Source organism: Aristolochia californica, unplaced genomic scaffold, assembly GCF_029961685.1.
Source record: "Aristolochia californica isolate CCGP_79_NKW_82.1479 unplaced genomic scaffold, dmAriCali1.0.hap1 SCAF_7, whole genome shotgun sequence".
Taxonomy (NCBI): Eukaryota; Viridiplantae; Streptophyta; class Magnoliopsida; order Piperales; family Aristolochiaceae; genus Aristolochia; species Aristolochia californica.
The window spans coordinates 2,104,121-2,120,625 of NW_027182268.1; the positions used below are offsets into that span (position 1 = coordinate 2,104,121).

At 38.9% G+C, this 16,505-nt stretch overlaps 2 protein-coding genes across 2 annotated transcripts; one reads left to right on the forward strand and one right to left on the reverse strand.

Moving 5' to 3' along the window:
- Positions 1-5,222: 5,222 nt before the first annotated feature.
- Positions 5,223-7,953, forward strand: LOC137936527 (IQ domain-containing protein IQM2-like). Its single transcript, XM_068781249.1, has 9 exons — positions 5,223-5,710; positions 5,809-5,923; positions 6,024-6,089; positions 6,175-6,263; positions 6,346-6,433; positions 6,544-6,690; positions 6,779-6,871; positions 6,962-7,063; positions 7,154-7,953. The coding sequence occupies exons 1-9, from the start codon at positions 5,223-5,225 to the stop codon at positions 7,817-7,819; spliced, it is 1,854 nt and encodes a 617-aa protein (XP_068637350.1). The 3' UTR covers positions 7,820-7,953.
- Positions 7,954-8,633: 680 nt separating this feature from the next.
- Positions 8,634-13,925, reverse strand: LOC137936933 (10 kDa chaperonin 1, chloroplastic-like). Its single transcript, XM_068781910.1, has 7 exons — positions 13,774-13,925; positions 13,639-13,697; positions 13,491-13,541; positions 9,794-9,859; positions 9,435-9,482; positions 9,304-9,333; positions 8,634-8,938 (listed from the first exon to the last, which is right to left on the reverse strand). Exons 1-7 carry the CDS (start codon positions 13,865-13,867, stop codon positions 8,870-8,872), a joined length of 417 nt encoding a protein of 138 aa, XP_068638011.1. The 5' UTR covers positions 13,868-13,925; the 3' UTR covers positions 8,634-8,869.
- Between the last annotated feature and the right edge of the window lie 2,580 nt (positions 13,926-16,505).

The following is a 16,505-nucleotide window of genomic DNA, read 5'->3' on the forward strand; positions in this document are numbered from 1 at the left end:
AATATAATGTTTAACGTTGATTTAATATAAAAATTATTACTATAAAATTAAAAGTAATTCATCTTATATAATAAAGCTAATGACAAAAATATAGGGAATGAGCATAACATTTAATATTGTAATGGGTGTTAGTCTACATTTGCCAAAATGATCAACAATAATCGTGAATAATCAAAATATGAAATTAAAAAGCAAACAACTAAAAAATGAATTTGGGTGCTTGGTCATATGGTTATTAGGTGTGTGGTCCATAAAATGTGACTCTAAATAAGTTTATATTTTATTTACAAAACCACATGATATAAGTACCAAGTACAATCTCATGCACCTCTCCCTAAGGGCCTTATTTTCACACATTAGAGCTCAAAGAGTTAACCTAGACCAAATCATTTTTGGCAATGTTGAATAGTATATATAGAAGAGTCTTATATGACTCTCATAGAGCTAAATTAATATGGTGGAGTCTTATAAGAGTCTCATGAAAGAGTCTCAGTTAAAAGTATTTTAGTTATGTTAGTCTTCAATTTATGTTCAATTGTTCTAGGACTTATCTTTTAGTATTTAACTTTGGGTGTAACTGAGATAATGATAGTTTAATTCAATTGGATCCTACTTGTTTTCTTTATCATAAATAGACGCTCATTGTTCTCAAATTACAACAAATCAGTGAATTATTTTTCTGTTCCAGAAATTCAACATGGTATTAAAGTGGGTTATGTGAGTTGACTTTGTTAACCCACAAAGATATTGTGATCCTTTTCTGATATGTAGTTTAGGTTTATATTTTATATTTTTTTCTTTTCTTTCCTGTCCTTGTACCCATTGTTTTCCTGGCGCTCAAACCTCTGTAATGAAATTTTCATATTGAAAATTTATATTTACATAAAGCTCTACGAGTCCACTTTCCAACTCATTTTGGCAATCCGAGTTTTCTACAAAGTTTTCTACTTGATTCCTCTATTATAAATAGAAGTCCATTGTACTCAAATTACAAAAAGAATGAATTATTTATCTTTTTACAAAAATTCAACAGACAACATTTAAGAAGAATGTCTACTTGAATACAATCTCTATGAATTGAGCATGACCTTGAGTTAAAGACTATGGTCTCAACATGATGAGATGTGTGAGCTCCTACAAATTCAAGCAGAGTGAGAAAGGTATTCACTAAGTCCTTCCACCCTAATTGATAAAACTATAAAATTGGTTTTTGTTTAGATATATTATTTTGTACATTTTTGTCTATAGTTTTTGTGTACATTTTGTCTCTATAATTATATTAAATTTGTAAGTCTCTACAATTTAATTATTTTTTTAATATGCTTTATTATTTATAATTACATTTTATTAGTATATTCCATTATATCTATTATTATATTCAATAAATGTTTTATAGGGAAAAAAGAAATTTAAAAAAAATATATTAAAAAAATAATTCTATCAACAAAATTACTACTTTCATTGGTAAATCTTTATCAATTAAATTTAGTAATTTTATTTTCTAGAAAAAGAAAATAAAAATTCTACTAAAGGGGCCTTTTCCTTAAAAAAATCATAATCATTTATGTCAATAAAAAATGTACTGAGACGGCTTGGCATTTCTTCGAACATGTCAACGCATGCAACTCCGAAGGTCAGTCTACCCAACAAAAATGAGTCTGAATTTGGAGCCATTTTCTCAGCGGCAGAACGACCGGTCGGATCGTCAACCTGCTAGGCGGTGATTCAGAATTGAAAAGCTTTCAGGCCAATCTTCGAATATCCATGAACTTTGTGATCACTGGTAAACTAATGGAACTGCTCACCTCTCCTTAAAAAGATTGGAGTTTTTTTAGTCAAATGGACTTGGATCGAGCTCTTAATTGTTACAGATTTGCTAATCACATTCCGTTTCGGCTCCCATGGAAGCAGAAACATTAAATTCTTGTAATTAAACAGGGCCAGGTGAGTTGAAAACCAGGAAAATAAAGCTAATAAAGCCAGATCTAAAAAACTAGAATGCATGTCGCGAGTTTGAACGAGAAAACCTACCATTAAGGTTTTGCGCTGCTTGCATCAGTGAGACTGAAAATTAATGTTCATCGGATCTCTGCTCGATCGACTGAAAATCTGCTCGGAGTAAAGCTTTCAGGCCAATCTTCGAATATCCATGAACTTTGTGATCACTGGTAAACTAATGGAACTGCTCACCCCTCAAACAGATTGGGGTTTTTTTAGTCAAATGGACTTGGATCGAGCTCTTAATTGTTGCAGATTTGCTAATCACATTCCGTTTCGGCTCCCATGGAAGCAGAAACATTAAATTCTTGTAATTAAACAGGGCCAGGTGAGTTGAAAACCAGGAAAATAAAGTTAATAAAGCCAGATCTAAAAATCTAGAATGCATGTCGCGAGTTTGAACGAGAATACCTACCATTAAGGTTTTGCGCTGCTTGCATCAGTGAGACTGAAAATTAATGTTCATCGGATCTCTGCTCGGAGTAAATAGTACTTCAGGTTTGCTCCGTCGTTCCCAAACTTGGATCTCAGAAAAAGCTCACTCAAAGCTGTCATCTGATCAGCAATTCACGATTACCGAGGAGAACGTAGAGAGGAGATTGAGAAGATCTGCCCTTTTTTTTTCGAATGAGTGTCTGTAACTCAGTATTTTAAATAGTAGTAAGTCCATAATTGGTAGTAATTATAAGTAATAATAATAATAATAATATTTAATAATTAGCAACTCCACCGAACACGCCGAATTTTACTCGGGTTTTGGGTCGCCAGGTGGGTCCCCATCTGGACTCACAAAACAATGGTGAGTAGTGAAGAAGGTAGAGTCAGCGAGGCGTGGCATCGCACGAGCGTGTCGAACCAAGGAAAAGATTCTCGCCGTCGTCGGTGGCTCGGTGCCGCTGCCGAAGCCAAAAGTGCCGATCCAAAAACAGAAGATTTAAGCTTTTAGATGTCACGCGTTGTTTTCTCTTTCCAGGATATGAATCACACCTCGTCGGTTAGTCCACGTGGCTATTATACAAAGAAACACGTGTCGACAAGTGAAACGTCGTACGGTCGACTACCTGAGACAGATGGGCGTGACGCAACATTTGAAGAGACGTCGTCGTCGTCTTCCTTCTCTCTCTCTTACACTCTGGAAAGGCACGAAGGTTGACTCTGTCTACTCACCGGCTTCATTAAAATTTCGCCTAGTTCTCCGGTCTTATCCGATTTGATTGGTCGTCATCTGTTGAAAAATCTGAAGATTGGAATAATTAAAATCGTTACTGTGTCTCTGCGTTCTACTCTTGTGGACGCGTTCTAGTTTAATCCGTCAACCAGCATGCAGAAAGGTTACGAGTCAACCCATTTAACCCATTAATGGTGTCAATGGATTATTTCCAACCATAACTTCATTGGATGACGGCAGTAAAAAACCTAGAAGCTGAAGCAGTTCAGCTGCGAAGAAATTTCGCCCTTTTTCCCTATCTTTTGTTTAGCTCTAGTTTCCTCTCCTTTCTGTATTTTTGTGTCCCGATCATTTTCAATCTTGAGCCTTATAGAATTGGTCTCGAGGTTACAGTGGCTTGCAAGTAAAGGCAGGTTTTGGTAAGTTTCCACACGGTTATGGTCTTGCCATATCCAAAGATGATAATTCTTTGTAAGAAATCTGTTAAGAAAATATGAGTGAGATAGGCGGACTCTTTAGGTCTTCGGAGTAGTTGCTTCATTCTCACGCTTTGAAACTCAATGTGACAGTCACATTGACCGGTTCCTTTTCTTGCAGCATGTCTAAGTAGAATTTTTAAGACCCGGTTAGTTTAAAAGAAATGGAAGACGAAAAAGTTTTTTTTATGAGTTAATGAATAGTCCAACATAGATTAGTGAGTACAAAAATTTTGAGTTTATTAGTTGAAAAAGAGAGTCTTAGATATTTGGTTGTCTACTGGGTTTTTGCCTAGTGCACGGGAAACCAATGTTGGAATATTTGTTTGTATCGACCGGCCCAGTCCTTGTATAAGATCCGTAGGGTCGCTTTTATAAAAGGTTCGATACCATGTTGAAACCATTGTATAAGATCCGTAGGGTCGCTTTTATAAAAGGTTCGATACCATGTTGAAACCATTGTATTAAAAGGCTCGAACCTTTTATGAAAGCAACCCCACGGATCTTATACAAGGACTGGCCCGATCGATACAAACAAATATTCCAACAGCCAACGTGTTGGATACCTTTTAATTGTCACTGGTTTAATTCTATAAATACATGTCTCCTCAGCAATGAAAATCACCCCAAATATTATCCTCAATTTTTTAATTATCCAACCGTATTTGTCTCCCAAAGATTATTTCCTCGAAATGAGGGCTAATGAGGTGTGAAAGCGGGCAGCAGGTGAAAAACACGTGGTTGGAGAAATGGGATGGGGAGGCGTGAGGATTCAATTTTTCTCCTCAAAACTTGCTATAAATTTGAGGCAGTGATTAGGTGGAGAAGACAATGCCTCTGGTTATTTCAGAATCTTACAGGTATCCTTTTTGCGAGGGAAAGCACTCTGTTCCCTCCGGAGACTAGAAAAGTATCTTCCCAGTTTAACCTTGTTTTTTTTCATTCAATAGTCCAACGCAACCAATCTGTCCACAATGGGCCTCCTCCATCTCTTTGTTTCTTCAATTCCTGTCATATTTTAGCGTCTCCCGCATTTTCATCTTCGACCTGATTGGCGACAGAAAGGTATTGCTAGAAAGGTATTGTTAGTTCCGGTTTGATTGAAATGACCCCTCCAGTTTTGGATTTCTTGTTTATTCGTCCAATGTGGCTGAGGGATGATGGTTTTGCATATTCTCTGGATAATTTCTGTAGCTGAATTTTCGTTCAAAGTTCTCACTGTCTTCATTTAGATACTGCATTGGAGCTTTTTCTTTGCTTGCCCTTGTTCTGTTTTTCGTTTTGGTTCACAATCCTCCTCCTTTGGGGCGTTTGAGGTTTTTTCTGCAAGCTGCAAGTAGCGTGAGCTGAAGCCGTAAACCTTCTTTCATCCAAAATTGCATCATCTTTCATCGGTTTTCTTACTGGTGTCTGGGATTTCAGGACTTCCCGAGTGTTTTTTCTTCCTTATTTGTCCATGCAGCAGATACGTTATTCGTTCAATGTTTTCGTTTCTTATTGGTTTTTGTGTTGACAGGATTGGAAACACATTCCGCGCTGTTGGTCCCCTGGCACTCCCAATAGATCTACGACCAGACAGAATGGGAATTTCGTTCTCCTGTTTAGGATATGATTATGATGTATTCGAGGAGAAATTTGAAGGTCTCGTCCTTAGATCAATCAGTTTTAAGAGTGACGATGTGGAAACAACACTGCGATCCGTCAGCTTCAATAGGCCAGATTCAGAGCCAACTCTAGGGAGTCCCTTTGAATCTGGAAAAATGATCATAGAAGGATCTGTGAGTTTTAAAGGAAGGGAACGGGATCCCTTTCACTTGGAAACCATGATTTCGATTAAAACCCCTCGTTTCTCCGGAGATTGCGCAAAGTTCACTAGCTTCAAGGAGGTCACCGAGGTTGAGTCTCCACGACCAAAAGCTAGTCCTTCTCTAGAGAGGATCCCATTTACTCCGAACTTCGACTCAAGCAGCCCCAAATACAAAGCCGCTGTTAAATTGCAGAAAGTGTACAAGAGTTTCCGAACAAGGAGAAGACTTGCAGATTGCGCTGTTCTTGCAGAGCGGAAATGGTTTGCTTGCTTATCCATCTCATCTGGTTACCTTTCGATTTATTCTCATTTATAGCATTTTGAGTCTTGTATCAGTTATTTCCTGCTATCCGTTACAGGTGGAAGCTGCTAGATTTTGCCGTGCTGAAACGAAGTTCTGTATCATTTTTTGACATTGAGAGGCCAGAGACTGCTGTTTCTCGCTGGTCAAGAGCAAGAACCAGGGCTGCTAAGGTAAAGACTCGATTAACTGCGCTCGTAGTTTACTTATTTTAGTCTGGCCTTCATCTCTTCTCTTCCTATGTTACATCCTAAAACTTACTTCTTTTTGCAGGTGGGAAAGGGTCTGTCGAAGGATGAGAAGGCTCGGAAACTTGCTCTTCCGCATTGGCTTGAAGCAGTAAGTGCTGGATTTCAGACTCAGGTCTAAATTGATTATTCATTTATCGTTAGCTGTGTAAGATTGATGGTTATTGTATTCGCAGATTGACCCTCGCCATCGCTATGGACATAATCTCCATTTTTACTATGATAGTTGGCTCCGTTGTGAATGTCGGCAACTCTTCTTCTACTGGTGAGTAGAACAAATTTTCTACGCATATTTGGGTGCATTCTCTCAAATTAGGAACTTAAAAAACTGGTATACCAATTTGCAGGCTGGATGTTGGAGAAGGGAGAGAGTGGAATCATGAAAAATGCCCTCGATCAAAGCTTCAGCAGCAGTGCATAAAATATTTGGGTCCAGTGAGTTTCTTTTCCTAAATGTTACTTGGCTTAGGGTACAACGAGGGATTTGGTTTTGGTTTTGCACTTGTTAATCTCAAGGCTTTAACGTGATAGCCTCTTTGATGCAGAAAGAAAGGGACGCATATGAAGTTATAGTGGAGGACGGAAAGATTATCTACAAACAGAGCAGGCATCTGCTCGACACAATGGAGGGAACCAAAGACTCTAAGTGGATCTTTGTTCTGAGCACATCCAAATCTTTGTATGTAGGGCAGGTAAATTTTCAATCGCAGAAGAAATGAACAAAAATTAGCCATTGTTTCAGTTCATCAGGGTCATCTTCTGACCTGCTACTCCCTGCAGAAGACGAAGGGCACATTTCAGCATTCCAGCTTTCTGGCGGGAGGAGCCACATCTGCGGCTGGAAGATTAGAAGTGGAGAAAGGAGTGCTGAAGGTATAGATTTTAAAACTGTAGTTTTTTGAATTTCCGCTGGTTTAATGTTAAATTTCCTTCTGACTGAATGCTCTTCTGCTCTTTCATCAGGCCGTCTGGCCTCATAGCGGGCATTATAGACCCACTGAAGAGAACTTTCAAGAATTCATCTCCTTTCTGAGAGAAAAGAACGTGGATCTTACTGATGTCAAGGTACCCATTTTCGATTATGTGCTCCTCTGCCTCTTGATTCAATATGCTCTAAACAGAAACTGATTTTTCTCGTTTTCGGACAATTTGAAGGATACTCCACCGGACGAGGAAGAATCTTCATGGAGCAAACAGGGGAGCAGTCGCATCGGTCTCAGGCTTGACTCCATGGAAATAGGTTCGAGCCAAGCTGTACCGGAGCAGCCAACATCATTGAAATCTTCTCCTACTCCAAGGAAGAAAACTGTCACAATTTCAGTACCCAAAAGGACGGATCTAATTGAAAGGCTACGAAATGAAGCTGAAAGCAGAGAAGCAATGAGTTCCACCGACTACTCGGTCTTTGTGGAATCGCAAACAGGTCCCAGTGAGACAGCTGAACCATCATCACCTCCCAAAGTATTCATGTCACCCAAGTGGAGTTTGTTTGAGGAAGATCAAGAAGAAAAAGAAACAGTGCCAGCAGAATCTATCCTGCGTAGAATCAATTCAAAGAAAGGAACGAAATCTTATCAGCTGGGGAAGCAGTTGTCTTGTAAATGGACAACCGGAGCAGGGCCTCGCATTGGGTGTGTGAGGGACTACCCAGCAGAGCTCCAGAAATTAGCTCTAGAGCAGATGTGCTTGTCCCCAAGAAGTAGCTCGCATTCAAGAGCAGAGTCTACCCCTCAAGATGTCGTCCATTCAAGGGCTTGCTCGTCTCCGCAGGGCTTCTCGAGTCCCAGTCCATTATCCATGTACAGAGACACCAGCTGCTAAAACACCGGCACGGATCAGTTTTGGATGAAAAAAAAGGCTCACGTCCATTTATTTATTCTTTCATGTTAGTACACAAGATGTAGAGCTTCGTTTAATTCATCATTTTTTTGTAGACGTAGTGGTGAATACTGGGATTAAATTGTAAAGGTTAGTGGGTCATTAGAGCCCCTTATAATAGCAATTTTTTTATTTTATTTCATTCCATCGCTTGTTTGACACTAGTAGGATTGTATGAAGATGGGCATACAATCCTCCACCAACCCGAATCACAAATATAGAAATGGCACACACTTTGTTTCAATCTTCTTTTCTAGGCAGGAAAAGGAGAAGTTTTTTTCGCCTCTGGATTGTCACTGCCAAGTATCCAGAAGAGGGTAGAAATTCCACTTCCTACGTTTCAAATTGGAGGTGCTCATCAAGGTGAGTATATCAATATCCTATAAAAAAACAGCCTGAAGTTTAATCTCTGTTTGAAGATCATGTGAAAGCTTCTCATGCTTCCAAGGCCACTGCTTTTAGTAACCTCGAAGCACAATTATCTGATAGGAGCCGTTTCCAGAACCAGTAGGACCATGGACATTTTAGCTTCCTCTCCCTAAAGGATGGGAGCAAGGTTCACAAGACATTTCCTCTGTAGGGCGACGCCTCTTGCCATTCTCTATTTCAACGCAACCTTGAGGTTGGCTTTTACTGTTGTTTCTCATGAAGGTAATTGCCCTGATGGTTAGTTTCCATCCCCAGTACTCAACCGCAAGTCACTATGTCCAAGAATTACCTTTAATACATTGTAAGCATAGCAACTCTACCAATAGCATTAGATTAAAAAAAACGTCAACTAATCATAAGCATCAATACATTGTAAGAACAATTAGATTTAGCTCCAGTTCAACACAATACTAACAAACAAAACTTTAGGTCCACTGACAGCCGCAGATAAAACAACCAGTACAGCTCAAACATTTTGTATGGGATGCCCACACTAAAATGGGAAGCTGTCCTGCGCCCAATCTTAGTTTCAGTCTGAATCTAGAGCAAGCCACAGCAGATAGCTTACTCTATCAAGGCAAGCAGGTCACCTGCTTTACAGAAACAGTGTTTGGCATCTGTCCCCAAATCAACCTGTACAAACAGAAACAAAAGGAAAATAGTTAAGAGTCTATAATCATCACTGCATTCCTATAATGATTCACTAGAATCATCACCCAAAATAGGCTATACAAAAAACAAATGATTCAAGGCCCGCTGCACAATGTGGCGGAAACTAACTCTCCAACAAAAGTGAATTTAGAAAAGAAAACGTGTGTGCATAGTTGAAGAACAAAAACATAAAAAAAAGGTCAGAAAATATTTGAGATGGCCTGTATACAAAATTCATACTTCCATAGTTCACACTGTAATCAGTAAATCCATAATGGTAAGAAACTATTTCACAATTGTTGTTAAGTGTAACTTCCATAATTCATTGATTTTGTACTACGCCTGACCTCGTATGCACTGATGTCCGATAACAGAACCTATAAGAAGAGAAGTATCGTCAGCTTCAGAACAAACCACAAGCAATCATTTGTATTCAAAATTTTCATTTTCCAGAAGTAGTTTAATGCCATTTATTTACCTTCTTTCCAGCTTCCACTCCTCCAGCCTCAGCACCAAATGCCAAAACCTATTAAGACACAAACAAAACTTAATGAACTGGATTCCATAAAAATAAAAAATAAAAAGAGAAGAAGAAGAAGAATGTAGTGCAAAGTGAAAGTGAGTAATACCCTAAAGAAACTTACAATCTCCGCTTTATATTCAAAGGGCATGGGAGATTGATGAAGATAAAAAGGGTTAAACTGAGAGAAGAGGTACACGACAAGGAACGTGTTATCTGATAGACTAGAGTAGGACTCACGAACTCAAAATTTTGGTACACAAGGCTTTAATGATCATGAGGATCTCTCTAACAAAATTTTGAGATGTAAGACTCACCTCTCCAACAAGATAACGCTCAAATTTAACAGCTGATTTTGGCAGCAACACTCCACCAGTTGATTGCTGATCCATTAAATCTTATTAGTTAGTTCCCGAGCCTGCATGAAACAATCAACATAGAGCAAGAAGGAAAAGTATAGTGCTTCATCATGATGCAATAGTTGCAACCTGCACTACAAGATAGTTATTAATGTATAAAGCAACCTTCACCTACTCATAACAAGCATCAAAACTAAATTACAACAATCTAGAAATTTTTGTTTTTAAGGGGAGAATAAATTCATTAAGCTCAAGGGTGAGAACTAAAAAATAGGGAAGTCCCTGACAACAAAGGATTGGAGGGAGAACCCTCTTCTAGCAAGAGAATCAGCCAAGCTATTGGCTGGTTTAGTAACATGATTCCAGCTACAAACCATAGAATTTAAAAAATCTTTGATTTCAAAAATAACACGACCAGTGATGCCAAGAAGGCTTTTTCATCCTGGAGCACCAATTGAAAACACATTGTAAATCACCCTCAACAAGGAGAGAACCTTGAAATTTGTCTTTGAACACTAGAAGACCATTACGTAAAGCCTACATAGGATGTCAAAGTAACACCCGAGGAATTTTTGAAAACACCTCTAAACCAAGCAAAAACCGGATTGTCAAAAGAAAGCTGTCAAAATTAAGTTTTGTAATACCATGACCTGGTGACTTCCAAGCTTCTATTATGGGAGGACTGAAGTGAGACAGGCAAGAAATCTTATACCAACTGCTTTGAACAAGATCAATCCTGACCTCAACAAAAAGGTAAAGAGTACCAAGCCAAGTTGGAAAGAATTCTTTTCAGCAACTCTCTACCAAGGCAACCCATCATTATAGAAGATCCTCCAAGGAATAATGGAAAGACAAGCCAGAGACATGATCTGGCCAAAACTAAAGCTTGAATTCGGCACCAAGCTGAATGAGACTTGAGAGAGAGGCAGGCATATTTCAAACCTGCTGAAGAAGAAACACCAAATACACCAAGAGAACTGCAATGGAGTAGAAGATGCTCAATTGATTCATCAACAAGTTGGCAAAGGGGGTAATTCCTGCTCGGGATATGGATTCCATTGTGAATTAGATTATGCTTGGTGAGGATTTTTCTCTAAAGAGCACTCCAAAGGAAGAATTTGGCTTTGAGAGGACCCAATAGAGTCCATAAAATTGCTGATGAGCGCCGAGAAATTATGTACTAAATGTTGCATAGCATGAACCTATAGACAAACTTGGGATTTGATATCCCAGGTAAGATCGGTTCAAGACCATGGGATCCTTTTCTATTAGATAGGAAGGGTTGTTGCACAAAATGTACTTCTAAGTACTTGCCCCATAGATCCAATAGCTATCTATATGAAGAAGAAATCATGTAAGGAAGGAGGTTCTTATTTGTACAAATGGTACTTCTAGGGTGTTGGGCTGCACAGTTTCATCCACACCCACCACTTACCTCAAGCTTCCGTTATTCTCGGGTCATATCAACAAGGATCTCCAGGTGCCACTTGGAAGGGGTGTTTGCTCAGCAAGGCCGGGAGACTCACCCTCCTCAAATCCAGTATTTCCATAATCCTGAATTATTTCTTATCTATTATGCCTTGTCCTGCCTCTATTTGTCGAATTTTGGAAAAAATTAAAAAGGACATTTCTATGGCAAGACCCTGGTTCTGATTTCAAGTATCATCTGGTCAGTTGGGATGATGTATGCCTCACCAACTCCCTCGGGGGCCAGGGAATTTGATTATCCAAGGACATGAATCGTGCTCTGCTCTTAAAATGGATATGGAGATGCAGCTCGCCCGCTCCCACTCTTTGGAAGGATATGATGTATGCTAAGCTCGGCGATCCCTCTACTTGGTGGATTTCGGGGGGAACAAAAGATGTTTATCACCTATCTGGAGATCCATTTATCTCCTCCTCGCGATTTTCTCCTTTGCTATTCGTTATTAGGTGGGCAACGGTCAGTCAATCAGATTCTGGGAAGACTGGTGGACGGGTGGTGTGCCTTCGCAGAGCTCTTTCCCTAGTCTCTTCAGTCTTTCCCTGCGGAGAGGGATTTTGGTTGCTAATTCTTGTTGTGATGACGGGTGGAACCTCCACCCTTGTCGAGGCCTCTCGGACCTTAAGGCTTTGGAGGCTAGCCGCCTATTGGACATCATTCAACCACTCCGGACCCACGCTCTTGCCTAGGACAAGTTAATTTGTGGCTTGACAAGAGTGTTTCTCGGTCAACTCAGCATATTATTTACTCAAGGGGTGGCTCCCTCACAGTATTGGGCACGAGGTGGCCTTCACTTGGCGTATTTGTGCCCCTCCCAAAGTCAAATTCTTCGTGTGGAGTGAATGCCTCAACAAAAAATTTTCAGCAAACAATCTTAGAAGGCGTGGCCAGCACTCGATTGACCTCATTTGCCCCCTATGCAGCTCGGAGGAGGAATTGATTTAGCCACCTTCTCCTATTATGCTCCTTCTCTTGGGAGTTGTGGACCGCGATTCTTCGCCCCATTGGGTTTCAGTTTTGTATGCCTGAGGACTTCTCCGCCGCCAACCGAATGCTCCTTGGCATCTCCGTCCCAGCCTTGGAAAATTGATGATCTCCGCGTGCATTACCTTCATTCCATGGGGTATTTGGAATGAATGAAACTGTAAACGTTTCAACGCAAAGTTTGAATCTCCAAAGAGAATCGCTAACATCATTTTGGGGAATATTTATGCTTGGCTTCATACCAAGAAGGCTTTCTCTCCCTTTTCTGGTTCCTCCATTAGAGAATATTGACGCTGCTTTGCTTGGTTACATGTGCACTCGAAGCTGCCAATAGTTATGGAGTGGTCCCCGTTGCAGCCCGCTGTCCTCAAGTTAAATTTTGACGACTCCTCACTTGGTAATCCTAGGAAAACAGGTTTTGGTGGAGTCATTTGTGACTTTGCTAGCAATTAGATCCTCCTTTGCAGGCCCATTGGGTATTGTTCATTCCACGAAAACTGAGCTCCATGACCTCCTCAATGGGCTCCGCATATTCCGGGATTATTGCAGCGGCCCTATCCACATTGAGGGGGGCTCCAAAGTGGTGACTGGATTGTGTGCTGAGATTATAGATATTGTAGCCCTTTATGATTGTATTTAGTCTCACATCCCAAGATCTGCTAATTCTGTTGTTGATGTTCTTGCTAAGCAAGAAGCTGCCCTCCAATCCCCAATTGCTAGGGGCTTGCTACCTTGTGATTTTGTTTCTTTGTTCTTTCTTTTAATAAAAATCATCTTTCCTAAAAAAAACTCTAGCCTAAACGATTGAGCACTAACACTACCTTTCACGTTCATACCTCAACAAACAGATACAGGTACAAATTAATCAAGACATAAACTAGAGCCAGCATAACAAATGCATTATTCCCTACCATATTAAAGATGGGTCCAGGTCCATCCCAAAATTAGGAGACATTTCCAACAAATTACCGAAGATAATTTTTCATTTATGTGGTATTATTCCACGCCAAAAGAATAAAATAAAATCTCCACAGTCTGGAAGATAGTTTTTCATCTTAAAGAAGTCTGGCATTATTCCCCTCTAAAAAAATCAAAAGAAATCTCCACAATCCGGAAGATAGCTTTTCATCTCAAAGAAGTTATTGAACAAATAATAGACTTTAAGATATTTACATCAGGAATGTATACCTGAGGTAACTTCTCCAAGCGGACCAATACTCTATCCCCTTGCGGAATAACCTGCACGCCGAACAAAAATAAAAATAAAAAATTACTATGACATCTAAGGAAAAATGGTAAACATAAGCGATAACCAGAAAGACGAAATTCGAGATACCTTGGAGGGCTCCCATGTCTTTGCGACGGCGTTGATTCTCAAAGCATTCCTACCGGAAACTGCGCAAGACCAACGTGCCTACGGTTAAATGCTAAACAGAAAATGAGTAGAGGATTAAGTACAGAGATTACGGACCTGGTAAACACTGAAAGTTAAGCTTAACAGAAGAAGGGAGCCGCACAGCGAGAAATGAGGGTTTCGATAGGGAAACAAGACCAGCAGAAGCCATGAGAAACAGAGATAAGAGTTACCGCCTGCGTTGCAATGTTCAACGGCCTCTTGTCTGACTCGTGGTAATTCTATTTGGTCTCTTTCGAAAGCATCTCATATATATGTAAGTGACGATTCTAGATGTTTCTGGGAGTCATCATTATGGATTCTCGACCGAAAATGGACTCAGCTCGTGGGAACTGGGTCGAGTCGCTGGATGGAAGACGCTAGTAATTTTATGTAGTTCCATGGTAAAAGAGTATTAAAGTGAAATAATTAATATGGTGAATTCTTATCTGAGTCTCGTAGAAGTAAATTTCACATAAAAGGTATTTAAGTTGGACTAATTATCGTATCAGTCGTTTAATTTTTTTAGAATTTATTTTAAGAATCGTCTTTGATTGTAACTATAACATGGGTAGTTTAATTTAATTTTGATTTTATATGTTGCTCTATTATAAATATAACATTGATATACTCATTTTATAACTAATTAATGATTAATTTTCCCCTACAAATTAAACAAAGTCCAACTCTATAGAAAATGACGTTTTGTTTTTGTAAACTTTAGGTCCGTTAGTATCCCTAGTTGGAAATTTGTTTCCCAGAAAAATTTATATTTATTTTTCAAATTTTCTTATAGAAATTAATGTATTTTTTAAAGAAAATATACAAAACTTTTCAAAATATTCATTCATGATATCTAGTTGAACAATATGGTGTAAAAAAACTAAAAAAGTTAACATACTTAGCATCTACCAAGTAGTATTTACATTAGAAGATGTGATTCACATTATACATAAGCTTGGGTTACAATTCTAGAACAACATATATGTAACATCATTGACAAACAAGTATAATTATCTTTACATACCTTTCCACTAGCACAACATTAAGAACAAAAAGACCCCTCAAGTAAAAATCAGGACACTTTTGATATGAGACTCATAATCAGAACTCGTCAGTAAAATAAGTCAAAAATAATACTTCAATTTCAGTTTTAATTTCTCATTCACATCATCGGCTTAAATAGCTGTTTTACAGAATATATATGGAAGAATTATGAGTGATTAATGGGATTACACAATCACCAGATTTACAGAATATTGACATGATTTCTCCTTAAGGGAAGAAATCTCAGAGTAAATCTTAACACTCCCCCTCAAGTTGGTGCATAGATATCACTCATGCCCAACTTGTCAAGACATTTGTTAAAAGCTCGGTAAGACACTGCCTTGGTTAGCACATCGGCAAGCTGATCCTCAGATCGAACATGAGGGACTTCAATGATTCTTGTTTCTAACTTTTCTTTAATAAAGTGTCTATCAACTTCAACATGTTTAGTTCTATCATGCTGGACTAGGTTGTGGGCAATATCACATGCTGCCTTATTGTCACAATATAATTTCATAGGACTTGTCTGCTCAATATGTAGTTCTTGTATTAGATTTTTAATTCATAATAATTCACTTATTGCCTTGGCCATTCCCCTGTATTTGGCTTCAACTGACGATCTAGCCACCACCTCTTGTTTCTTACTTCTCCAAGTGACCAAATTTCCACCTATAAATGTAAAGTATCTAGATGTAGACCGTCGATCTTCTATTGACCCAACCCAATCGGCATCGGTATAACCTTCAATTTTCAAGTCACCTCCCTTTTTAAATAAAATTCCTTTCCCTGGAGATGATTTCAAGTAGCGCAGGATACGGTTGACGACATTCATATGTTCTTCACTTGGAGAGTGCATAAACTGACTAACCACACTTAGTACATAAGCTAAGTCTGGTCTGGTATGTGCAAGATACATTAACCTCCCAACTAGTCTCTGATAACGCTCCTTGTTAGTAGGGACTTGATATGAATGTGTTCCCAGTTTCAAATTTTCTTCCATAGGAGTATTGACTGGACTACATGTTGTCATACAGGTTTCCTTCAATAAATCCAAAACATATTTTCGTTGAGATAGAAAAATTCCTTCCTTGGATCCGGACACGTCAATACCAAGAAAATATATTTTAAGTAGCCAAGATCTTTCATTTCAAATTCTCTAGCAAGACGATTTTGCAATGATTTATTTTCTTCTGGATCATTCCCAGTTACTATCATATCATCAACATATATAATAAAAGCTGTGATGGTCTCCTTGTTATATTTCAGGAAGAGAGTATGATCTGAGTTGTTTTGCTTGTATCCGATAGATTTCATAAAATTTGTGAACATTCCAAACCACGCCCTCGGGGACTGCTTCAAACCATATAGGGATTTCCTCAGTTTACATACTTGTTGACATCCTTTGTTTTGCATAATACATCCAGGAGGTAATTCCATATATACTTCTTCTTGGAGATCTCCGTGCAAAAATGTATTTTTAACATCAAACTGACATAAGGGCCAGTTAAGATTCACAACCAGAGATAGTAGAATCCGAACAGTGTTGATTTTGGCCACTGGTGCAAATGTCTCCATATAATCGATCCCGTAGGTTTGAGTATATCCTTTGGCGACAAGCCTTGCTTTGAACTTTTCAATGGTGCCATCGGTTTTATATTTAATGGTAAATACCCACCTGCATCCAACTGGTGTCTTTCCTACAGGTAGGTCAACCACTTCCCATGTTGAATTCTTTTGGAGGGACCTCATTTCTTCATTCATGG

Bases quoted from the DNA above. Each gene is read 5' to 3' on its own strand.
- LOC137936527 (XM_068781249.1), top strand. From the start codon at position 5,223: ATGGGAATTTCGTTCTCCTGTTTAGGATATGATTATGATGTATTCGAG. The intron at 5,924-6,023 runs GTAAAGACTCGA...TTCTTTTTGCAG, and splicing joins CAAGAACCAGGGCTGCTAAG to GTGGGAAAGGGTCTGTCGAA. The intron at 6,691-6,778 runs GTAAATTTTCAA...TACTCCCTGCAG, and splicing joins AATCTTTGTATGTAGGGCAG to AAGACGAAGGGCACATTTCA.
- LOC137936933 (XM_068781910.1), bottom strand. From the start codon at position 13,867: ATGGCTTCTGCTGGTCTTGTTTCCCTATCGAAACCCTCATTTCTCGCT. The intron at 13,698-13,773 runs GTCCGTAATCTC...GGTCTTGCGCAG, and splicing joins TAACTTTCAGTGTTTACCAG to TTTCCGGTAGGAATGCTTTG. The intron at 8,939-9,303 runs GTCAGGCGTAGT...CTGTTTGTACAG, and splicing joins CGGACATCAGTGCATACGAG to GTTGATTTGGGGACAGATGC.